At 35.9% G+C, this 26,436-nt stretch overlaps 1 protein-coding gene and 1 pseudogene across 1 annotated transcript in view; both read left to right on the top strand.

Moving 5' to 3' along the window:
* Positions 1-2,185: 2,185 nt before the first annotated feature.
* The window catches only part of WDR35 (WD repeat domain 35), a 49,166-nt gene continuing 24,915 nt past the window's right edge, over positions 2,186-26,436 (top strand). The window contains exons 1-11 of the mRNA XM_010947369.3: positions 2,186-2,361; positions 3,035-3,152; positions 8,497-8,568; positions 9,629-9,721; positions 11,451-11,579; positions 13,011-13,144; positions 14,129-14,294; positions 14,421-14,566; positions 18,012-18,137; positions 20,491-20,676; positions 23,689-23,749. Of these exons, the coding sequence (XP_010945671.2) occupies positions 2,338-2,361; positions 3,035-3,152; positions 8,497-8,568; positions 9,629-9,721; positions 11,451-11,579; positions 13,011-13,144; positions 14,129-14,294; positions 14,421-14,566; positions 18,012-18,137; positions 20,491-20,676; positions 23,689-23,749 (1,255 nt within the window). The 5' untranslated portion in view covers positions 2,186-2,337. The remainder of the gene's footprint in view (positions 2,362-3,034; positions 3,153-8,496; positions 8,569-9,628; positions 9,722-11,450; positions 11,580-13,010; positions 13,145-14,128; positions 14,295-14,420; positions 14,567-18,011; positions 18,138-20,490; positions 20,677-23,688; positions 23,750-26,436) is intronic.
* LOC141573396 (E3 ubiquitin-protein ligase RNFT1 pseudogene) lies at positions 6,374-7,369 on the top strand (annotated as a pseudogene).

Genomic DNA, 26,436 nt, shown 5'->3' with positions numbered 1-26,436 from the left:
CTTTATATATAATTGTCATGCTTTTTTTGGGTGACATTATCAACTTTGTCTATTAACACATTTCCTTAAATTAAGCTGAATTAACAACTGTTTCAAATATGAAACAGTTCCTTGTCACAGGACACAATGTTGTGGCTCTTTCTACAATTTAATTTCATGCTCTTAAGATTAAAAATGTAAATTCATGTTAAATAGAAAGGCTTGAATCAAGAATCTCGTGGGAGAGGGAATACAATAAAATTACTTAAATTTAGATAAAACGATGAGGATACATTAATATAGGCACCTGAAAAGCAAATGTAACCTACAAATGTAAACCCAGGAACAGTAAAAATATCTAAATATAAACTGTAAAGAAATGAAATATGAACACATCACGGCAGTATATATTATTTGAAACATATATTGTTATTTCTGAACACTTTTGAAAGGACCTAACACAGAGCAAGTATTATTTTCCAAACTTGTTTGAGCACACAGTTATATTAATATATCACCAAAAAAATGGTGGTATAGGAGGGATAAATGAGAGTGAATGTGCAAGAACTAGGGAAAGGAATTAAAGAGAGATGAATTTTCAAGCATGCAACCATCAGTAGTTTCAACTAATCATGTCTTAAACTTTGACCAGTTGATTGGAATCCCCTGGCTTGGATAACTGCTTTTTCTCTTTGGTCCAGTATAGGGAGTCCATGAGCAGGTGTCAACACATCTTAGGAATGTACTGTTTGGTGCTGAAAAAAGATACTCACACATTTGAAAACAAATAAATAAATTATCTGAATGGGATGGGGGTTAAGTTTGGAAAGAATTACTCAGGGAGACCTGATCTGTGTGTTTGGCTAGGCACAAATGACCAAGAAGGTAGGAACATCAGAGGATATATAAAATGGCTTTGGAAGCAGACAGGCATGGTGGGATGAAAAAAGCAATACTGGCTTATTTAAAGTGGGGCACCAACATAAAGACATTCTAAGATTGAAGGAAGATCTGCTTTTAGCTGGGGTTTAGATTTGATAGGAAAGGAACTAGGACCATTGTCGACTTTTGAGTATTCTAGGTGAGGCAACAGACTCAGGTCAAAGGATTTGAACCTTATTTGCCTGAGATGGGGAAAGCCTCTAGGTGGGGAAATTACCTACTGCTGCATAAAGTACGTCCTAGATTATATACAACAGTGGTAGCTATAAATATGGTAAAAGTGAAAACGAGAGATAAAAAACAGATGAGACCAGAGGGGAGGATATAGCTCAAGTGGTAGAATGCATGCTTAGCACACACACGGTTCTGGGTTCAATTCCCAGTACCTCCTCTAAAAAGAAACAAGTAAGTACACTTATCCCACCCCCCATTAAAACAATACATAAATTAAGAAGAAAAAAAACCAAAAAAACAGGTGAGACTAAATAATTTCATGGGATTTTCTGCCCTGTGTCTAAAACTGTGGTCTGTAACTCTCCAAGCATTCAGAAAGGACAAGGAGAATTGAAGGAAGAAATAAGGCAGAAAAAGAAGAGAAAATAGAACAGTCGATGCCAAGCAAGAAAATACCAAACACCTCAATTACTTAAAAATGGAAGGCTATGCCCAATGTCAATCATACGCTGTAAGAGCCCAAAGCTCACACAGATTCCTGTTTATAAGGACCCTTGGGTTGCAGTAACAGCTTAAACTGTTAAAAATTTCTAAAACAAACAGAACTGACACAATCTCCTACCCTCGGATTGCTCCAGGGAGTTCTCCAACCCCCAAAGGCACAAAGGAAGGTTTGCAACCTGAAAACGCACGTTTATACCAACATTTGGCCAAAGGTGCCAGCCTGCCAAGCACAGTAAATGACTTTGCCCTTTCGACAACGTTGGGACTTTTCGGCTTACACAATGCCCCACCATCAGGACTTCATCTGAATGGGCGCCTTTACTCCTGAGTTGATACTAACGCCTCGGGCAAGCTCCACCGCGACCGTCCCAGGTGTGGCCGGTCCTCGGAGCCCGCCCGAACGGAGGGTGGCTGAGACGATGAGGCAGAGGGGTGAGGGCCGCTGCTCCGGCCCAGACGCAGGACAGTAAGGCCAAAACGCAAAGCTACCAGGTCCAAGTCCCATTTGGCCCTGCGACAGCGGGTCCAGCAGCCCCGAGACGTCAGCGCAGGCGTACGACGCTCCGCGATGCGAAAGCCACGCCGGAAGTGTCTCTCGGCGCCCCGGATGCGACCGGACGGCGACGGTTGCCAGGGCGACAGGAGCTTCCGAAAGCCGTTGGTACTCTAGATTGGAGACTTAGAAGTTTCTTTGTTGCAGGCTTTGACTGCTGGGCTCGTCCTCTCGGGGTCCCCAGGATGTTCTTTTACCTGAGCAAGAAAGTGAGTTTCCCGGGGTTCGCCCTCGCTCCTCCTCCGATCGCTCGCCCTGCGGGCGATTCCCGCATCCTGCCTTAGAGGCCAGGCGTCGTGATCGCGGCTTCGCCATCCCTCCTCCCACTTTCCTGCCTGGTCCAGCCTCGGACCTCCTGCTGAGCCCGAGATAGTCCCGGTGGAGCCAGCAGCCCTCTCGCACGATTCTTTCCCATTCCCGCCCCGGGTTAGGTCCTTCTGGGGGAGCTGCAGGACCCTGTGTGCTTCCCTATCCTTCCTCCGTCACCTGTTGCTGATGCAGTTGACTTAAATTCTTTGGATTATCACGGGCCGCTGAGCAGGAGAAAAATAATAACAAAAAGGAAGACAAACTGTGTGTGCAAAGAGAATATGGATTGATGGTATAGGTTTATACCTCCATTACCCCCTCTTCCTTTAAAAAAAAATCCATCAGGTCACTCCTCTCTTGGGTTCTTTCCCAGTCACTCACCTTGTCTTGTGTGCAGTTCATTCTCTTTCCCAAATGGCGGGGCCCGGGGCAGTTCAGGGGACTATGCTCATTTTCATAACGGCTCGCACTTCTGCAAGGCTGGCCGTTTTTCGTCTTCAGCCTTCGTCTCGGGTAGACCCATTCCCGACGCCTTCGTGAAGAGTTATGAGAGTGGATCTGGTTGCTTTTCAGATTGCCATTCCCAATAATGTGAAGCTGAAGTGTATATCTTGGAACAAAGACCAAGGATTCATAGCATGCGGTGGTGAAGATGGATTACTGAAAGTTTTGAAATTGGAGACACAGACAGGTAAATGGGAATGCAAATCCAAATGTTTGAACTCCATGGGAAATCATTTGTTCAGTGAGATTTGCTCATGGTATTTGTCAGTATGCAATTCTAATTCTTTCAAAAGGAAAAGAACAAAACCCCAAACATTCTGTGGTGTTTTTCTAGAGTATTTTTGTAATAAAATTCAGAGAATATCACATGTAAATGTTAGATGAATTTGGCTGAAGTTATTGATGGAAAATGAAAAAGAATGAGGAAAGAAAACTGAGTCACTGTGTTGCCCTAGGCAATGTGTGTTATTGTGCTGTGTTATTAGGAGACCAATAAAAATGATGCGAATCAGCATTTCAGTAAGGTTACAAAATCTCACATTTTGGCAGATTATTTACAGGTTTATGTCATCCTTTCTGATTTTCAGATGTGTGAATTAGTATGCACCTAGTTCTCAAGAACAGAAAATTGGATTAAAAACATTTTTATTAAGAAGTCTCTTGTGTTTTATTGCTTGATTTCTCTCTTTCTGGTTCTCTGGAATCATAGCAAACTGTTACACATTTTGTTAGGATCTAGTGTTGCTCCAGGTTGGAGAGCTAGACGATCCCTAATCTAAATTGTAGATCTAGATGAGGAGATTGGAGTTGGAACCTCAGCTCTGCCATAAGACTTCTGAATGTCTTTCAGCACATTGCTGAATATCCTTGGGTTTTAGTTCAGTTTTTTGTAAAATAAAGGATTGAGCTGAATTTTTTTGGATTCCTTACAGCATTGCTTCTCAAGCATTATCAGACATTAGGAATCATCTGATGAGGTTGTTAAAATGGATTTCTGGGCTCTAGCCCCAGAGTTGATCTGGAATGGGATCTGACAATTTGCATTTCTAGTGATACTGACGTTATAGGTTCTCAGACCACACTTTGAGTAGCACTGCTTTACAGCTTTGAAGTGGTATTTAGGAATATTAATTGAGCACTTTCTATGTTTGGGGTGTTTAACCTTCAGTATCTCATTTGACTTCATAATAATCTTGAAAGGTAGGTATTCCAGATGAGAAAACTGAGCAGTTAATAAATGGCCCAAGGTCACATAGAAAATAAGTGACACAGATAAGATTTGAAATAATGGGAATAGAAAAGAGTTTTACTTGAGCCAAACTGAGGACTATAGGCGGGAAGCAGCCTCTCAGGTAGTTCTGGGAAACTTCCAAAGAAGATGGTTTTATCTCTTGCTGAAACAAACAGCATCAAACATGACAATGGTACATTCCTTCAAGGAATGTATATGCTTCCTACACAACGAGTCAGTCTGGCTTTGTCTTTGGCTCCTGGGAAGAGAGCCTTATCATTGAAGGAGTACCAGCACTGAGCATTTATATTTATCTCTGTGTTCAGAATGGACATTCTTTACTTCTGGACAATGCACACTTTAATGATTAAAACAGATACACAAGATATGTTTGATAGGCTACAAAACAGGCTGTTCTAGTTAGCATAAAGTTTAAGTTAAATAATAAATAAGCCAGAATGACTTCCCCATACTTCAATATGTGAAAATTTCTTCTGTCAGAATTTAGTTTGTCTCACTTTCAAGCCCTCGGCTTTAACCACTACACAGAGGGCTCATGGACAGCCTCAGTAGAGAGAGAATAATTGTTTTGATGTGTTAGATTAATTCTATGAAATAAGAGGCAGATTTGGAAGGTAGATACTTATGTACCAATTAGAGTTTGACCTCTGATGTTTAGCAATTTAATCTCCCAGTGCTTTAGTTTTCTTAACTGTGTTAAGAGAAAATAATTTTTGTCTTTGTTGTTTTTCAAATATATAGGTACATATGTGTATGTATGTATTTTTTGTTTTGCTTAAAACATGTAGGAAGTTTTAGTTACATTAAGAAATGCACTTATGTTGAAGACTTTTCAAGAAAAAAATTACTTCTTTTCCTGTTCTGCACTTTTGATGAAGTATGGTTAGAGTATTCTTTGCAATTAGTGAGCAAGATGGCATATAGATTCTTGAGCGTCTTGAAAGATGGAGTAAATTATTTGTTTTGGAATGTAACGAGTGTAAATCATATTTTAAAGAGATAAATATGAGAACTATTGCTGGAAGATTCTTAAAAGTTCAGTCTATTGTATTTAATAATCATAGTTGTGATACAACAGATCCTCCAGTAACAATTACCAGATATTGCATTCCTAGTACATGTGAAGTACTGTGTTGTACTAAAGATGCAAAGATGTGACTTTGTAAGTACCATTTTGGAGTTTAGCTACAAAATAGCTAAGTTATTATCATTCATCAATATAATGTAACAATCCTCTACATCAGTAAAACACCTTCTATGGCATCATTTTAATGGCTCTTTAGTATTCCATTATGTTGGTATATATGATAGTTTATTTAACCAGTTCTAGTGTTGGACATTTAGATGTCTTCATATAGGTTGTCTCTAACAATATCTTCATATCTAAAGATATTTATTAAAGATATTTCTTTGTGTAAACCTTCAATTACTTGCTAGGATAAATTTCTAGAAGTGGAATCCACTGGATCAAAGGTCATGTACATTTATTTATAAAGCGTCTTCATATGTTTAGACAACTTATCTCCTAGGAAGTTTGCACTACTTTGCATTCCCTGTGGTGATGTACCCGGTTTTCACTCCCTTGCCTTAGAAGGAAAGGAACTAGAACCAGCATTAGCCTGCAGCTTTTTCCATCAGGTTAAGATAGGCGGGTGACTTTCTTCTCTCACAGGCCAACTTCCATATGTTTTGCTGGAGCCCACCTCCTCCCTCCTTCCATGGACCTCATTACTTTTTTATCCTCTCTCTCCTTTGAGTTTCAGTTTGATTTCTCCCTCTTTTCTCTCCCTCACCAGTGATTTTCATGTTACAAATCCAATGGACAGCTTTTATTTTTGGTTCTTATCAGCATTTGACCTTTCCTTCTGTCTTGAATCATAGTTTTTCAAGACAAAAGGAGGACTGAAGTTTTAAAATTATTGTTGTATTTCTATATATTGCTTTTCCCTCCTTTCTCAATCTCTTTACTAGATTTTCCTCTAACTGTTGGAATTCCTGAGAACTTGGTTCTGGGCTCTCTTCATTTTACATTCTCTTTAGACTTATTCTTTCATTCCCATGGCTTTAAATGCCATCTGTGGGGTGATGATTCCTAAGTAAACATCCCCAGCCCAGTCCTGATTTTTCAGACTTAGACATCGCCACAAGAATCTTTCATGGGTTTTAAATGCCTTCTTTTATTGGTGTCTTCTTTCATCATCCAACGGTTATTGGTACATGCTTTTAGAAGAATTCTGTCAGTATTACCCAATTTTTGTTCCCATGCCAGTCTGGTTTGTTTCCTCATTGGTCATGGGGAGTTTAGGAATGTAACTCACTAGAGTCTTGGGATACTGGTGGCTTTGCTCTACCTCTACCTCATTGAAAACTTTTGGCTTTTTTTTTTTTAACATCAGAACTTTCAGATGAATTTTGCAAAATTTTCTGCATGATCAAGTTCTGGAGTTGCTGCCAGCAAAAGACAATGTTTCAATGTGGATTATACTTGTTCAACATGTAAAGTGGAATTCCAAAAAATTATTCTCATCTGTCAGAATATATTTTGTGAAGAGTCCTTTACTTAATAGTTTAACAAAGAGAAAGTATGCCTGCTGTGCAGAATTATGAATTCAGACCATATAAATAAAGGGAAGGATGAAACTATTTCATCACACTTTCAGATATGTTAGGTCCTGTAAACCCTTAGAATCACATATCATTAATTTCACTTGGTTACAGTGACTATCACTATAGGCATTAGAATGGATTTTCAGTGCTATAAGAAACATGTTTCTAGAATACTAGAATAAGGTTTAAGTGTGTAGAACAATTTTTAAGCGATTCAATGAGTGAAAGAACCTTCTGTTAAAAAATAATGATCCACCTAATGTATATCAACAATATTTATTTTGTCTTAATTGTTTGACAGATGATTGTGATGTTATATATGTGCATTCTTGTTAATGTTACCAAGACAGTAACTGGATAATTAGAACTAGTGGTTTTAGAGGAACTTAGGTATTTTTTTTCTGAGATTGTTTTCAGAATAAAGGATATTTTTCATAATATTTTAACATACATGTTATTTGAAAGTAGAATTTTATTCAGCAGCAACTTTTATAATTCCCATTCTCACAAATTCTTAAAAGAGTTTCATAAATTAGTGTTTTTAAATAGATGTTTTAAATGCTGTATTTTACATGTATTAGTCAGATTTTCTAAGTGAAGATTAATGTACTGAGATGACATATTAATGTATTATTCTCTACAATATGATTAGTAATCAAGGAGAATAAATCACTTTAAATAAAAAAGTCTTTAAAGGCATACATTGCTCTTTGGATAAAATCTAAAAAAAATTTTTTTTATTGTTTCCTGCAAAGACTTCCTAATTTTTCCTGTGCCCATCACTTCTGCCTCCTCTTGGGCCATTCTCCCCCAGTTCAACCACATCGGCCTTTTTTCAGTTTGTCAGAGGCTCTACACTTCTACTCAGGGGCCTTTGCCTCGCTGTTTCCTAGCCCGGAATACTGCCCCCCTTTCCCTGCCTTGCTTGGCTTTTTCCAGTTTCTCCCTCAGTCTCAGCATAAATATCATTTCTTCAGAAATCCTTCCCTGGTTCTCCCTCTGTCCAATCTAAATTAATCCCCTTCTGTTACTGCCTCTTTTTATACCTTTACTTCCCCAGTTTATAATTATATATATATATATATACATAGTTATGTGGGTGTGTGAGGGTGTATTTAATATCTGTCCCCTCAGTAGACTCCAGGCTCTCTGAAGGGAGAGGCCTTAACTATTTTATTCATCATTTTATATTCAGAACCTTCCACAGTACATAGGGCAGTGTGGCCATTCAATAAATATTTGTTGAATGAATGAATGAATAAATACAAGATTCTGTAAAATCTAGTAAAAACCAGTTTCCAAAATCTTTGCTTTTTGATCAATCTTATGCCTTAGAGTTCTCAATCTGTATCTCATAAATATTTTTATGTGTTATCTTTGGGGAAGGAATAAGTAACAATAATAATGTTATATATTTAGTATACTGAATAAACAACATCCTTTACACATTTTTGCTTTATTTTTCCAGAAAAACATCTTTGCAAGAGGGTACATGTTATTGTCCATGTTTTTGCCATGAGAAAAGCGGATCAGAATGAGGCATACTTAAAAGAAATCTTTCTAATATTATCCGGGAATAGGAACTCCTTTCAAAAAAAGCAAGAAATGTCAAAATTTTATAATCTGCCACTTAGATATTTGCCATAGTATTTTTTTGTTTTTGTTTTTTTAGATGATGGAAAGTTGAGGGGTCTTGCAGCCCCTAGTAACCTTTCTATGAATCAGACTCTTGAAGGGCATAGTGGTGAGTCATGTAAATTTTTAAATCATATTTGAATAGTATTAACTTTAGGAATTTAGAAACTGTCTACTTAATGCAACAATGTCATCCTTTTAAATAATGGTAATATTTTAAGAAATCATTTCTATTTAGCCATAATTAATACAGCCTAGAGTCATTCACCAACTTTCAGATGATTAAATAACATCTTCAACAGATGTGAAAAAAAGTGGCTATTTTATATTTTATATATTAAAAATACTGATATCTGCCTATGGATAGGATATAATCCTTTTTTGGAGTCTATCCTATGGTCCCAGATTAAAGTAGACTAAAGAGGCATCTGAATGCACTACATGAGCCTAGACTGAATCATGAAATGACAAAAACAAGTATCTATAAAGGACATTATTTGGACAGTTGATAAAACTTGAAAGTGGGCTGTGGGTTAGATAATATTGTACCATTACTAAACTTTCTAATTTGTAAAATGGTTTTACAAGAGAAATGCTCCTGTTCTTAGGATATACACACTAAAATATTTAGGGATTAAAAACTGAAAGAAACCCCATTTGGTCATATAACCCGGAGGTTTAAGATATGCTCAAGAGTTTGTTACTAATAGGATGGAAAACAAGGTTGAGGGGGGGGAGAGAAATAGGGGACACATCAACCACAAACAAATATCCACCCCCTCCCCTGACCAAAAAAAAGTACTTAGTATGGTGCCCTTTGGGCATCATAATCCTTGGGAGTCAGGCAAATTGGGTAGATTTTACTTACATTTGTTTCTGTCGTCAGATATAATGGCAGCTCTTGCAGCTGATCCTACAGGGACTTTAGCTGGCATGGAATAGAAACAAACATGTGAAATAGGGTTATGCGTTCTTGTAGAAATGAGTAATAATAGTAGCTACATCCTGTGAATATCTTTGAGTAATATTAAAGTAATATTAAAAAGTAATATTAGTTGCCCAGGAACAGTATTGATTTTAATCTGCCCTTGGTATTTACTGTAAAAATATAAATTTGAAATTAACTGTGGCTCCCTTTTTGGTTTCTAAACTGTTTTATAATTTTTTAGGTTCTGTTCAAGTTGTCACATGGAATGAACAATACCAGAAGTTGACTACCAGTGATCAAAATGGTCTTATCATTGTTTGGATGTTATATAAAGGTATATTGGGAGAGTTTATTTAATCTTTCACAAAATGGAGTCTGGATTACAGTATCTGAATGGGGAAATAACTTCTTTTAAATAGACCCTTTTTTAACCAGCAACAGGAGGAGTTCACAGGAGTGATATTTCTGAATTTATGGCTGCCTACTCTTCCCTTTAACATTATTTCTTTTGAACTGTGACCTTGCGTTAAGAAGGTGAATTAGATGACTGTTGGTTATCTCCAAACTGAACTTAGGACTCTTAGCAGTATAGTTTCTGCTTGAGATAGCCTTTTTTTTCTTTTTCTTTTTTCAGTTTTCCAGTAAAAATTGGTTTCTCTGTGGTTGGTGGCTAGAGTTAGTTCAGTAGATAAGAACATATTTATGAAGAAGTCAAAGGCAATAATTCATTTCCTTTAATGAGTCAGGTAGCTTCCTTTTCTTCCACAGATACAGATTTTATCTCAGCTCTGACTACTGGCTCACAAGTTGTGCCTTTTGCCCACAAGAGAGAGAGAAGGATTAATTTAGGTGCATCACCGTTACCAGAAAAATAACTTAATAATACACATTCTCTTGAGGCCTGCAGCCATCATCTTTAAATGAAAAGGGCCCCTTAGTTCATATGTGTTGTTTTGAAAACGTTTAGGGTATGCCTTTTAAATATTCTCAATTAAAATATGCTGTAGTACATGAATTCATTTATTTATTTTTAGAGTTTATGTCTGTGTGTATGTGTGTAGGTAGTAGAATGTGAAAGTACAGGAGATTAAACTTTGTCTGTTTCCAAAGTAGGTCTTCTCTGAGCCTCAGTCTTGACTTGATGATACCCTGCTCTGACTAGTTAATCCACATTGCATGATTATTTGCCTGGCTTCAAGCCAGAGTTCCCTGTACCAGAATGTAGCAAAGCCTTTTAAAAACAAAAACAAAACAAAATGGCCTTGTGATTTATCTCACATTTGGTTATACCTTGAGTCAGGTCACATCTCACTCCAGCCCCTTGTACAAGAACGTTTTTGTCACTCAGCATTAGTGATGTGGTATCACCAGTGTGATATGAACAGCTTAAAATTTTTTTCAAGTAGGCTTAGAGTTTTTACATAATATGCTGATATTTAATACGCCTATAGTCAATCATTGGAGAGTTTATGCATACGTATAAAGGTATTGTAGTTATTCTGGTTTTTTCCTTGTTATGTGAGATGCACTCAAGTGGGAAAAGTTGGGCTTTGAGGAAAATCAATTGTTTTGGTTCTTCCAAAGCAAATGAAGTTTTATTTTTCAATTGACAGAAAAAAAGAAAGAGAAAAAGATTATGAAAATGAATATATGTACGTATATGCATGACTGGGACATTGTGCTGTACACCAGAGGCTGATACATTATAATTAACTGTACTTTAATTAAAAAAAATTCATTCTGAACAAAAAAATTGAAATAAATCAGTGGGAAAATGTAAAAAAAGAAAAAGAGAGAGAAAGAAAGCAAGAAAGAGGAAAAAAAAAGATGGGCATTTATTGTGTTTTCTGTGATAACCTTTGAAGCAATTATTAGTTAAGACCTAAGTTAATTTTGCATCTTGTTCTGTTGGATTTGAAGATTTTATAGTTTGATGTGTCAAGTTGTAGAAAACTTTGCAGTTATTTATCCCACTGTGTATTTTATGGCATGTTTTCAACTCTGAAGTACCATTTGTTAGATGGGAGTTTTGACTTGTAATTTGTTTTTATTTGTGAAAACAGGCTCATGGTATGAAGAGATGATCAACAATAGGAACAAATCAGTGGTTCGAAGTATGAGCTGGAATGCCGACGGACAGAAGATCTGCATCGTGTACGAAGATGGGGCTGTGATAGTTGGTTCTGTGGACGGTAATGCATTTTTGCACCTAGAGCTAAGATCAAGATTTAGCTGACATTTTTGATCTTTAGAGGTTTAAATTAATTGTCATATGTTAGCATTCTGACAGGGAAATGAACATGAAAAGGGAAAATAGTTGCCTTACAATTTGATGACATTCAAGAATCATTTATTTTCAAGTATAGTCAGGTAAAAAAAAAACAATTTAAAAGTTTCCTACAGTAGCACTGGAAAAAAATGAATTTTTCAGAATTATTTTAAATATATCTACCTAATTATATGACTTATCTTTACATTTGTTAGACTGTATTATAAATATGTAAATATTTCAAAAAGTATGTAGAGGTCTAACGATCACTTTTTAAACATTGAGATGAAAATGATATATAACAGTTTCAGGAGTATAGCATAATGATTCAGTATTTTTATATATTATGAAATGATCATCTGGTCATTTTTTAATAGAACTGAGCATGTCATTGCTGTGTTTTGTAGGCTAAAAACCTATATCTTTAAAATTCTAGTTCATCCATAACACTAGGGCTTCTAAGAGTTTGGACTTTTGTTTTAGTGTGAAGTTCTGTCCATTAGAGAAATAATTTACTAAAAAAATTTTTTTGTACAGAAAATAGTAAATTTTCTGAGAGCCTTCAAAATGACAGCTGTAGTTCTAGGCACTAGGTACAACAAAAAAAATTTCAGATCTGGATCAGGAGAGATGGGTAAGTAACCAGGCAATTACAATGCCTCGTGATAGGTGCTAAGGGAGGGAAGATACAGCAACACATGGAAGAAGTATGCAACCCAGAATCAGAGGGATCAGGGAAGGCATCCTGGAGGAAGTGATGTCTATGCTGAGGCATTAGCTACAAGGAAGGTTGGTGTGTACAATATCCTAGACCTAAGAAACAGCATTTGAGGAGGTCCAGAGGAGTTGAACTTACCCATGTTTAGGGTATTGAAACAATTTTGAGAATCAGTGTAGTATAAAACGAAAGGGGAGAAGAGTTGTATGTGATGAAATTAGGATATTAGCCTAGATTAGTGTCTGACTGGGGACATACCTCTTTCTGTGTATTAGGGGGCAAAGCAGAAAGGATAAGTGGCTTCAGTTCTGTTCCGAATGTTTGAAAGTGGGAATGGGGGATATCTTTTTTGAAAGCTTTTATTTTCTTCCCAAAGTGGAAGTGAGTAGGAGTGAGGTTCTGAGTCAGAGTTTAGAAGAGAAGGAGGAAAGTTGGAAACAGCTGCTATTTCAGATGCTTAGTAGGGTGTTTGACACATAGTAGGTGCTCAGTATTGACTGAATAAATTGAACAAATGCATGAATGCTGTGAAGAGTGTGAGAGCTTTTTCAGGAAACAAAGATTTTTAGAGAGGTTATTGGAGAATCATGACCTTGAACTTTTAATGAAATGATTATGTTTTATGTTTTGTTTTAGGGAATCGCATTTGGGGAAAAGACCTGAAGGGTATACAGTTATGCCATGTAGCCTGGTCCGCAGATAGCAAAATCTTACTTTTTGGAATGGCAAATGGAGAAATACACATTTATGATAATCAGGGGAATTTTATAGTAAGTATATATATTCTTTACTTTTATTTATAGTTTTATATGATTATTTTCTATATCATTCACATATGTATACACATTTATTTATTATGATAGTTTATGTAATCAAGAAAGTCTTCAATTCAGGTTTTCCTCCAATCATCTAAAATTGTTTAATTAAAAAAACTTCTGCGTTGCTTTAAGGTAAATTAATGCTCTTAATTCTGATTTTCTGGTAGCTGGAAAGGACAAGACCTCAGTGTATTGAAGCTGAGGGATAATGAGTAGGATGATGTGTGGTTTAATCTTTGTGTCTTCTAATACCTGAAGCCAAAGTTTCCATGAGATACCAAAGATATTTTTGTAGCAAGCTACTAAAGATTGTAAAAAGGATGGAAGACTTAAACATCAGGTCCTGAAAAGAAGACAAAATAGAATAGGCTGAGGAAGCATAATATCAAGAAAAACCTTGTCTTTGTGAGATCTGGCTGTGATGGATCTCTGACCTTACTTCTGGGGCAGTTTTTTTGAGGGGGGAGGGTAGGTAATTAGGTTTTTGTTTATTTATTTATTTTAATGGAGGTACTAGGGATTGAACCCAGGACCTCGTGCCTGCTAAGCATGCACTGTACCTCTGAGCTCCACCCTCCCCCTACTTTTGTTTTTACTGAGGATTAAGATGTTACATAAATCCACTCATTTGTGAAAGTGATAATAACCAACCAACTTTTACATGACACTTTGCTATTTTCAAATCACTTTTGTATACCTCGTGTCATTGAGTCTCATAAAAACTCTAGGCATTTTTTTTTTTTATCTTCATTTTACAAATGGGGAAAACTGAAACTCAGGTAAAGTGATTTGTCCACGATTGGTAAACCAGTAAGTGATGGAGCTTGCATCCCAAACCAGATTTTTAAATTTTTTCAGTGTTCTTTATATAACACTCTGATTCATACTGACTCCTGTTTTAAAATATAAAATACTAACCTAACTGATTTTATTTAGATGAAAATGAAACTCAATTGTTTAGTGAATGTCACTGGAGCAATCAGTATTGCTGGAATTCATTGGTACCATGGCACAGAAGGCTACGTGGAGCCAGATTGCCCTTGCCTTGCTATTTGCTTTGACAATGGGAGATGCCAAATAATGAGACATGAAAATGACCAAAGTATGTAATTTTTCTTTTTTTTTAATGTGGAGAATTAAAAAAATATTTTAAAATTGTCTTTAAGATGATAAAATTCTCTAGGCTAAGTTTTTCACTATAATTACTTCATTTTTTCTTTTTGACTAGATCCTGTTTTAATTGATACTGGCATGTATGTAGTCAGCATCCAGTGGAACCACATTGGCAGCGTGCTAGCTGTGGCAGGCTCCCAGAAGGCCATCACTCAGGATAAAGATGTAAACATTGTACAGTTTTACACTCCATTTGGTGAGGTAAGTGTATTAAAGGTTTTGTCTTCTTTCTATTTAAATATGCACTGAGTAAGGGGGGAAACTGAATGGAGGGAGGGATATGAATTTGTCACATTTTTTAAAAGGGACATTTCAAGTAAAAATGATGAACCATCAGGTGAATGTCTTTGAATGTTATCCCCATATTATAAGTCTTCATGGTTGTATTTTATCATGGAATTTATTTGATAATCTGTACATTTAGAAAACCAGATGTTTCACATCAGAAATCACTAGGGAGTAGCTGAGAATATTTTCTGTGATCTGAATATGCATCTCCTTTTACAGCTGGTTTTTGAGTTATTTTTAGTATAATTTAGTTGTTCAAGGTTAATTTTGGGGGGTTTTAATATGATATATTAAATATGCAAAGATATTAAATATACATATCTGTGTGTCCTTTTCCCAAACTTCTAGTAGTTTTAATTTGTTGTGGAATAAATAATTATTTTAAGAAAATCTATCTTAATAATTAATCTTAGGTGATGCTACATTAAAATATAAGTGTTGTTTTCATAAATACATGTGCTATCTTCCTCAATAGTATTATTAATAAATTTAATTTTTGAAGAGAATTTTATTTAAGCAGCAGTAGAAAAGATCAAGTAAGAGGATTCATATATTGTACATTTTAAAGTATTTAGAAAATGAGAACTTAGTAGTAAGTAAACTTAATACATTTTTGCCTATTTTATTTTCTAACTTTAGACTATATTCAGTCTCTTTTGGACATCCTGTTGATTTTTATAAATTCATCATAGACTTCAATAATACATATTTTTGGCTACACAAAAGCCTATACCAGTTGCTCTACTATTTTAATATTAATATTTTTATGTATTTTCATAATTTTTCTAAGGGTAAGAAATGGTGTCAGCTGATGCTGAAAGTTACCCAGTACAGTGTGCTCTCAAGAGCAGGTACTCTCTGTACGTTGTCAGCTAATAATATTTCTGGTAGATGTAAAAGCTAAGGAAAAACAAAAGCATAGTTCTCAAGGTTCCTAAATAATTAAAAATCTGAGTTCTAGTTATCTCAATGTTGATAGCCTCCTTTTTATTTATTTTTTTATTTTTTTAAAATTTTTTATTGATTTATAATCATTTTACAATATTGTGTCAAATTCCAGTGTTCAGCACAATTTTTCAGTTATTCATGGACATATACACACTCATTGTCACATTTTTTTCTCTGTGAGTTACCATAACATTTTGTGTATATTTCCCTGTGCTATACAGTGTGATAGCCTCCTTTTTAATTCGTGTTCTTTATTGGTTATTTTTGTTTGTTGTCATTGTCTGATTTATCATTATATTATTTTACCAGCTTATTCTTGTTAGTTCGGTCTTCTCTAAGTATAAAAAATTGCATTCAAAGGTCTTCTTGCTTTGTCTTGCAAATCAACGTGTTATGTGTTAAACTGAAAACTGTAAGTAGTTTTCAGTATAGTTATAATTAAAAGTATCTAACATAGTTCCTTGAGGTATTTAGTCACTTAATATTTTTTATTTTGTTGTGTTTTGAATGAGTGAATATATGAGGGATTTGTTTTTGGATCTGTGTTATTAAGATAGAGAAAGTAACTTGGAAGGAGATTACCTAAAGATTTAAACTTAAGGAAAGCCTCAGAGAAGTATTTGCTTTTGATTCTGACGGCTAGGGTCTTCTGGTTTTCACAGTGTGGTCTTAGCCATGGGAGGGGTAACAGAGCATGTGGTTTGTAGTCAGGTTGACCTGGCTTTGGCTTTGAATTCCCTTTCTACAGTGTAGTTTCACTTAGAGAAGTCATTTAACTTCTAAGACTCAGTTTACTTATTTCCTGAAATAAAGGTAACACCTCATGACATTGTTGTAAAAATTAAAGGAGATGACAATGGGAAAATGTCTACCGCGGTGCTCAATGAATGTTTACTAACCGTTGGTTTCTCCCCTGCTGCTGCCACCGCCTGGCATGTTTGCGGCGTTGGGAGATGGCCTTGCTCTCGCAATGTGGGTTGTCAGTACCAAGAGTGATGTTGTGAGAGCCTGCTTATTCCCTCTGGCTTCATACAGGCAGCAGGACAGATAGAGTGGACCCTCCTAGGTTAAACCTTTTTTCCCCCATTGATTTCCCTGGCAAAATAGAGTTTAATATATTTGATTTTAGAGCATACTTACTTAAGAACAATGGCTACCAGGGTGATCTATTAAAATTCTAGGGATTATACTCTTGTGTCAAATAAGCAAAGATTAAAAATGTTTTCTTTCTATGGCCACATTAAAAAAGTCTTTGTATTTGTTTATTCATTTGTAAATTTAGCCATAAAATAGAATGTGTTAGTATATGAAGAAATTAATTTGACTGCATTAATTTACGTAATAGGTATTTTTTGAATACTTGTTTACCAAGGAATCTATTAAGGGATAGGGAAATAAATGTGGATATGATAAAGTTAGTGCTCTCAAGTAGCTCACTGTCTGAATTCTCTGGAACTCTAGAGGGAGGGAAGAAGGCAGGAAGTAATATTTAAGTTGTATCTGTTTAAGATGCCTAGGAGAACTCCAGGAGGATGAGGAACAGGATAGGGGAGGCGTAAGGGAAAGGGAAGGATGATTTCAGGTGGAAGAGATACTATATGGGCCAAAGGCATGGAGGCACGGGCGTTCCCTCCTGTGTGAGAACACAGTCATTATGGCTAACTAGTAGGGTGCTGAACCAAAGAGTTTTGGGCAAAGGGGAAAGGCACTGTATACTATGCTAAAGAATGTGATGGTGAGCTATTGATTTTTTAAAATTATTAAACATTTTTTAAAGCAGAGTAGGATATGATTGGATTTGTGTTCCTGAATGATAACTGTGGCATCGGAGTGGAGACTGAATTTGAAGGGTGGGAATGATAAAGAGGCAAAAGGTAAATATTGCAGTTAGGAGGCTATTACCATAGTTCAGCCAAGAAAGGAGGCAGCTGTAGTGGAGGACAGAAAGGGGTGAAAGCAATAGGGCTTGCTGACTGCTTGGCTGTTGTGGGTGGGGTGGAGATGAACGGGATGCAAGACTTAAGGATTGAGTTTACTACTCCAATATTTCACTTGATTCTACAAAGCACAGTTTTTTACAACTCTAAAATTGGGATGCATCTTATAATCGAAGTTGTCCTATTTTAATTAGCAGTGTAATTTTCTTTCCTTAGTTGTACATAAAAATAAAGATGCATATTTAAATCTCTGCAATCTTAGGTTTGATGAAATTTGATACTGAATTCTTCGGCTCTGGTTTGTAAACTTCTATCATAATACTTGTTTTTCATTATAAAAATTGAAGGAAAATGATTTGAAGTATGTAGCAATCTTTCACAAAATATTTTTTGTACCACTTTTGATCTCTGTGAAGTGATTTTATTTATTTAATTGTGATAATTTAGGTTAAATATAATAATTTTTTTTTCAGCATCTGGGTACTTTGAAAGTTCCTGGAAAGCAGATGTCTGCACTATCCTGGGAAGGAGGTGGACTGAAAATTGCTCTAGCTGTTGATTCTTTTATATATTTTGCAAATATTCGACCTGATTATAAGGTAAGTATCATGAGCAGTTATAAAAAAAGATATTTTTTACTAAATTATTTTACTAAATAATTTTGTAATAGCTGGAAGTATAATGTCTGTTTCTTGCTTATATTCATAGCCATTTTGTTTAGAAGCCAGTTGAAAGGAGGCTTTTTCAGTGTGAAGACCTTAGAACTAGTAAGCTTTTCTAGGATACTGTATATAATTAGTAAAATTATTCCTGCAGTCAGGGTCTCAGCAGGAAACAGAGGAGTAATTGAAGAGAGATTCCTGAAGGGTTTATTACAGCAGTATGGACAGGGCTAAGGGGACCAGTAAGGAATGACAAAGCCAGCACCCAGGGACTAGCAGCAGTGGGCAAGAGAAGGAGTATTGTTCCTGGAACCCACTAGTGTGGTCGCTGTGCAAGAGGGGCTGCCCTGTGGGAGCACAGCCACCGCTAGCCGGCTGGGCAGAGACAGCTTGGGGGAATAAATACTTTCACCCAGTTATCTACCTGCTGGTGCCTTCTGTTGGCCAAACCCAGCTGGAAAGCAGAAGGCAAGGTAGCTCAGGTGATGGAGTTCACAGAAGTCATCCTCCAGGGCAGAGAGCAGGGTAGAGAAGGGCAAAGTGGACCAGGAGAAAATAAGAATAAGCAGTGTAATAACTAACCAGTATTTTACCTTAAAGTTAACATTTGAGTCATAACAAGATCTGAAGTATGGGATTGATCTGGTAAACTACTAAGAATATTTGTTGTGAAAAGACTTACATATTTAATTTTTAAAGATCAAGCACCTTGGAGAAATGGCTGATTCTAGAACTAGGGTGGGGAAAGTGAAAGATGAGCCTGGAGCATCTTATAGTGCCAGGAAGTAAGGAAGTGCTCAAAACAGAAAGGTGGGAGTGTGCCAAAGGGACAGAGGAGCCATCTTGAAAGAGCTCAAGGCTGGAACAATCTCAGCAACGAAATAAATGACGTAACATTGGATTTTCACCCAGATTATAAAATAAATGTCCATGAGTACAAACCAATGTCAATAAATTATTAAATAAATGGGGGAGAAGAAACAAATCTTACAGAAGTATTCTAACTTACTCAGACACCACCCTCCAGGAGGTGGAGTGTAGTCCCTCCCGTTCCCCCAACTTGGACTGCATTTAGTGGCTCACTTCCAAAGAGCAGGGTATGGAAAGGGGGAAAAAGAAAGTGACTTGCAGCGGAGAAACCTGGCAAGCACTACCTTGTCCAGGCGAGCGAGGCCAGCGTCATCGGTGATGTCACATGGAGCTCACATACCCCTGCTGTGACATGATGGGCGGAGCTCTTCACTTGTGGGGTGGTCTCCCCAAAAACCAATGATCCCCTTCTAAGCCTGAGAAAAGCAGCAGACAAACCTGAATTGAGGGACATTCTACATTAATACCTGACTAGTACTCCTCAACACTGTCAAGGTCATCAGAAACCAGGGAAGACTGAGAAACCATTACAGCCCAGAGGAGCCTCAGGAGACATGATGACTAAATGTGGTGTATTCCAATTGGGATTCTGGATTAGAAAAAGGATATTAGGGAAAAACAAATAAAATCTAAATTAAGTTTGGAGTCCAGTAAGTAGTAATGTATCAGTGTTGGTTTCAGTTGAGACAGATGTACTGCGGTAATGTAAGATGTTAACAGTAGGGGAAAATAAGTAAAGAGTATAGGGAACTTTGTAGTATTTTTGCAAATTTTTTTGAGTTGAAATAACTTTAATTGGTTTATTTTTAATCACATTTTTCACCTTAGTACAAGTCCCTTTATTTTTATTTTTTATTAATTTTTTTAATTGAAGTGTTGTCAGTTTACTATGTGTTAATTTCTGATGTATAGCATAGTGATTGTTATACTATTTTTGCAGTTTTTATATAAATCTAAAATTTTTTTAAGGATGGGATAAAAAAGGCAGAGGACCTATCTCTGAATTTTGGTTTGGGGACTCAGAATTGAACTCTGGCAGGGGTCGCTCCTTCTGTTGCCCCCAAGCAGCTGTTGTTGACTGCTGAAAAATCTGAAATTTTCACCACTGAAGCTTAAATCTTACAAATTAAATTAAGGAAAGTTAAACTAAGTTTATTTTGAAGCATATTTTTAAACTGTCTTTATTACTCTTAGATTTTTTTGTTATTTTAGTGAGAAAAGGTCTTAAGCTGAATATTCAGCCCTTAACGCTTCCATTTCTAAAGAATGGATTTTGTCACCACTGATAAACCACATATCTGCAATATTTCTAGAAGGAAATGTAATAATATGACTTTCCCAATGGTAATTTCTTTCTCCCTTTCTCTCTTGTCCCTCCTATCTTCCCTCCTTCTGTTCCCTCCCTTCCCTCCTCCCACAGTGGGGTTATTGCTCAAACACTGTAGTTTATGCGTATACCAGACCTGATCGTCCAGAGTACTGCGTTATCTTTTGGGATACAAAAAACAATGAGAAATATGTTAAATATGTCAAGAGTCTCATTTCTATTACTACCTGTGGGGATTTCTGCATTTTGGCTACAAAAGCTGATGAAAATCATCCTCAGGTAGGTGTTCCTTGATGTCTTAAAACTTAGGTGGGTTAACTGCTTGGCAGAATTGGGCTATGGTTATCCATCTTCTCAAGCATGGCCTCTATACTGGCAGATACAGCAAAGTATTGGGTCTTTTGGCCAGGTCTGTCTAGACCTCTGCTTGGAAAACTATGTGACTCCATTGGTTCTGTGTTCCCTGATTTTTTCTCCAATCAGTTAATCCATTGGCAGTTCATACTGACCAGTACTGAAGCTTTTTGTCTCTGGAATATATTTAAAATACCACAGTTCTTTTCCAATTTAAAATTCCATAAGCAAAAATGAATAACCAGATGTCTAGTACAAATGCTCAAGAAATTATGTAACAGTGACCATTTATAACAATTTGGGTAGCTTTGACATTCAGAAATGTACTTTTATGTGGAGTTATATTACTTTAAAAATCAATGTCTCATAAAATAAATAATATAAATAATGCCCTTTTAAAAATATGCTATAAATGTAAATATTTCCAGAAATATGCAAATTTTTCAAAAAAGGACTCCTTTATCTTTGTCTGTGTTATAAATTATTTTATCACATTAAAAAGTATAGAATTTTTAGTTTAGGGTGGCCATTTGAACAGCCACATTTGGCTCTCTTCTCTCCTGAAACTCATTAAAACAACAGGAAAAGTATTTTTAAAAAAGCCATACGCCCATAGGGACCAGAAAGGGAGAGGAAACGGCATCATAATTTCGGGGGTTAGAAAGTAGGTGGGTTAGTGGTAATTACCTTAGCAGACCCAGGAAAAATGGGATCCTCAGCCATTAGTAGAGAAAGCAAAGAAGCAGCTAGTTTTTATCATAGAATCCCAAAGAGACGCAGGACTTGATGGCACCTCACAGCAGAAAGAAACAAACAGAAAAGCAATTTGAAAGTACCAGAGATTATGCAGGCAGGAGAAAACTTTGGGGAAAAAAGAGGGGCATCTAAAGAAGCAGATTTCTAGATCCCCTTCCCACTACTGAGCTCATAGGGAGCTGCCCTTCTACCTCCAGGGGAGACTGGTTTGCCCCCAGAGAGGGTACATAGTCTGCACTGCAGGGCACCATGCATCAGGAAGGGTCAAGGAATTTGCTGAGAACAGGGCAGTTAAATAATGCTACCCTAGGCTTCTTTTCCCACTTGGTTCCCAGGACAGATTTCACCAGATCAGGTGTCATAATGGCATTCGACTTGTCAACCTCAATACTTTGGAGAATTGCTTTCAAATTTCTGAGGGAAAATGACTTCCCATCTTGAATTCCACACCTTAAGCTAATTATTAATGAAATATGAGGGTGGAATTCAGACATTTTTAGATATACAAGATCACCAAAAATATACCTTCCAAGCTTCCTTATCTTAGGAAGTTACTTCAGGAAATGGTTCACCAAAATGAAGAATAAACAGAAAGACGAAGAAACAGGGTCACCTGACAACAGTGGTAAAGAGTGGTACCCGCTGACAGTTATGCACATGCCGAGGCAGTCGTCAAATGAGAACAGGCCACGTGGCTCCAAAAGAAATTCAAGATGAAATTAATAGAATACTTACTTAAATTAATGTGGTTTAACTCTTGAGGGGAGACATACAAACTGGGGGATAACTGGACTTGAGTTAGTAGTAAATACCAAGAAAACTAAGCACAGAAAAAAAAAAGAATTACCCACTACAAGGAAAGCAAAATACGCTTGAAAGGAAAATAAATCATGTTATACCTGACTCAGCTGTGGGCCAAAATAGTCAAAATGCTATTCTCAACTGGATTTTTTTTAACATTAAACATTTTTGAAAACTGAAGTATAGTGAAGATTTTAAAAACGAAATCCTGATTTAACAAAATTATAATGGAACGATGGAGGGATGGGTGTGTGCTGCTGTGTGATGGGAGCCTGGGAAAGAGGGGTGAAGGAGGGCTCAACACGTAGCTGTCCTGGTGGGTAGTGGTTATGTAATGCGCCAGACTGAAACACAAGTAGCGTTGTAAGCATGTTACTTAGATTTGTGGAGGTAAATATCAAAAGGATGACATACAGGAGCTGGACGTACTTAATCTAGGGAGCAAGCAACGGGAAGTTGTGGGGATGGGCGGGACTTCCTTTTTTAATAAGAAAGTCTTATTTGATCATGTGAATGATGAATATATAAAACATTTGTATTTTGTGACAGTAAATAAGCTTATTTTAGGTAGTGAAAGAATAAATTATGATATTTTAGTATAATCCTTATTTAGTTTACATGTATGAAATTAAACAAGTTTTATGTGAGGTACTGAGAAAAGAAAAAGTCTACATGCATTGAAAGTTGGCTTATTTGAAGTTATTATTCTAATCAGGAAAATGTCTATGTAAAATAATATTCTTAGTACTGGATATAGAGAAGGTGACTAATGGCAAAAAAAGAGAGAAATTATTATTAGAATGTAAAGTGTGTATTGTGCTTGATTATTTTTCCTAATACTAATTATTGATAATTATTTGTGTGTGTGTGTGTGTGAATCACTGGGCATTTTAAGTTATTTTCATTAGGTTAGATTTTGTTTTTTCTGAATTAACTGACTTTTTTTTTTGAATTTCTATCATTTATATATTGCTTCAAAGGAGGAGAACGATATGGAAACATTTGGTGCAACGGTAACAAATTAAGTTAGCTCTTATATAGCTGGATATAGGATAAAAATGAGTTTTGAGGTTGTAGCTGATCAGGAATTTTAAAGGTACAAATGGTGAAAAGTAGCCAGTGTACTTGTGTTTCTTAACTGATCTCTTAATAACCAATGTTCCATTAAATCGAGAAATCAGCCTTGGTTTAATTTTAATTCATATTTCTTTATTTTTGATGCTGTAGATTATCTTTGCTATTCTTTGCACTTAATTTTATCAATTACTTCCATGGTAGTGATACTTGAAAAAGAGATAAGCATGTTCTGTTAAACATTATTTCTTTTATTGAAAGTACATAAACAAGAGGTTTGATATTTTCTATTTTATTTGTTCACAGTTTGTGCTAGTTCTTTGTAATTCTATTGGCACACCCCTGGATCCCAAATACATTGATATTGGTAAGGAGATGTTAATATTTATTTCCTCTTTAATCAAGTTTTATTTGTGAAACTAATTTAAAAGTGCAACAATGGCATTATTAATTAGAATGGTATTCTCTAAAGCAAGGATGAGCGTACTTCCTGGCTTGCCAGGCTCAGTACCAGTGTATGCCTGTTGTGGTAGAATTATTAATAACTCCCCCATTTCACTCTCAGAAGAATCCTGCTTAATACAGTAAATTATAAGGTTATTAAATTGACAACATTCTCACAACTTCCATACTGTCATCATTTGCTTTAAATGGGAAGTATAACTTAGAGGAATCGGTATCTAACCTAATGATTCGTATGTAATAAACTGAGGATTATAGAAAGAATTTTCCATGGAAGCACTTATTATTAATAAACTGCTTGTAAATACTTCTCTTCCATAAAAAACACTTTAGCTGCTTGTGAAAGTGAGTTTGTCCTTTCCAGATTTTTCTAATGAAATCAGTCTGTTAATAGGGACAGCTTAAAAAAATTCCTGACTTCTTGTTTTCAGAAGGCATTGTTACTGTGGATTTACCATTCCCTCTATCCGATAGCTATGAAAGTAACCATTAAAAAATTACAAATCTTGTTCTAAGGATTTTGTCAAAAATCGTTACCAATATTTTGTTGCCATTTCACTATATTTCCAAAATAATGTTTTTCTTTTACAGTGTATGGTAGTTTATTGGACAAGGAATTAGAAAAAATAGTTGGTTTCAAAAATTGAAAACTCATTGAATTCTCTGAATCTGAGAACTAGTCCTTTTTTTTTTTTTTTTTTTTTTTTTAAGATTTCACACTCAGCCTTAACAATCAAATGTTAAAGTCTGCCTTCTAAATGTTTGTATTTTGTTAAGGTCTTTGGGTGATACAAGCAAATGTGAAAAATACTTACTGACCTCAAAGATTTTATACTGTTGTGTGTAGGGTCTTGATAACTCATCTTTATACGTTGAAACTTTTCAACTTCATGTCTTATATTCACTGTTACATATGTATGTTTATATGTTTCTCTCTCTATATTTATATATATATATACACACATAAATGTTAGTGTTCTTTGTTAATGTTAGTGTTCCTTAGCTTAAAATTATTACAGACTCTTATCACATAAATATATTCTATTTATTAGAAATATAACAGTCCTAAATCTTAAGGGATGAATTCTGACAGACTTCAGATTATATGCTTTTTCTTTTAATGTCAAAAATTTTAACATAGAATCATAATGATGACAGGGTTAGCCTCAAAGTAATTTTAATCACAGGCAGTCTATTTTTTTAATAAAGACAGATGTAAATCCTTTACCTTCATAAAATGGCAAATGCTTGAGGGCATGATTATTTGTATTTTTGAGACTTGAAACTTTTTTTTACAGTCTCGCTGGCTGAAATTTTAACAAACAGTCCTTTCATTGGTCTGCAGTAAACTCAGCCAAAGACTCAACATTTTTGTTTCATACGTATCCTGTAAAATTCCTTTTTAAAGTTTCTGTGCCAAATTTTCATGAGGACTGGAGGCTAAAGCAGAAAAAGTATGTAACTGTTATCGTTCTAGGAAGTGTAATTTTTGTCACCTACTCTTCCTGAAAATCTTTATAGAAACTTTAAACAAGAACTTTATGCATTATTACAGAAGTTTAGTTTGTGGGGCTCTGTTATACTGCACATATAGGAGTTAGGTTTTTGGGGGCCTCTTCCTTTGAGCCCTCAGAATATTCGGTGTGCTTCTATCTGAAGTACTTACTCTGCACTGTGATTATTGATTTTCTTGCCTATCCTCCCCACAGGATTTTTAGCTTCTTAAAGATCTGTCTACATTTATTCATTTTTGTATCCCCACTGCCTAACACTGTACAAATAACAAGTGTTTATTGACTGTATGAAAGTATTTTAAAATAGAATCCATCTATTTAGCAAGCCATCAATGAGTATATACTGTTTCAGGTACTGTACTGGGTATTCTGACATTTCCTCTAGGATGTCTAAACAAATAAAATGTAGTTAATCTATTGAACAATGACTGTTGCTCCTCTGTTGTGTGCTAGGTACTGTGCTAGGTGCCGGATAAGTGGATGTCAGTGCGTAAGAATGTCAGGGACATTCTTTTCTACTTGGAGAAGGTTTCATTTGAGCTGAGTTTTGAAGGATCAATATTTCTTCAGGTGACATTTTAAGGAGAGGAAACAGCATTTGCAGAGGAATGAAAGCATGAAAAGTGCCTGAAAAGTACCAGGTGCCGGTGCTGCGGCCATTTTGGTGGGAGCTTGTATGACCTTTCTAATGACGGCCTGTAGCACACGCACTAGGTCTTCCATGTGTTCCAGAGAGACGTCATTTGATCTGAACATTTCAGTGCAGTTTCAGTTCACCAGCTCTTTAAACGGCTAAGAAATGAGTAAGTAGGAAAGTGGGGGAACATTACAGATGTAGACATTTATTTCGGGCCTCAGCATTAAAATATTACAAGCAGGTTTTACTTATAAGTGAATTCCTAGATTGCTTTAAATTATTTTACATCCTCGCTTGGCTAGTAACTACTACCTATTAGTGTTACAATTAATGGAAGCATAATTACTTTCTTTAAAAATTTTTCCTAATAATCTTTCTAGATATTTTGAATTTTTTCTTTCCAGGTATTGAATAGTTGAAAAGGACATGGAGTACTTTTAT

Source organism: Camelus bactrianus, chromosome 15, assembly GCF_048773025.1.
Source record: "Camelus bactrianus isolate YW-2024 breed Bactrian camel chromosome 15, ASM4877302v1, whole genome shotgun sequence".
Lineage (NCBI taxonomy): Eukaryota > Metazoa > Chordata > Mammalia > Artiodactyla > Camelidae > Camelus > Camelus bactrianus.
The sequence above is the reverse complement of the archived record's forward strand: the minus strand, read 5'-3'. Positions and strand labels throughout refer to the sequence as shown.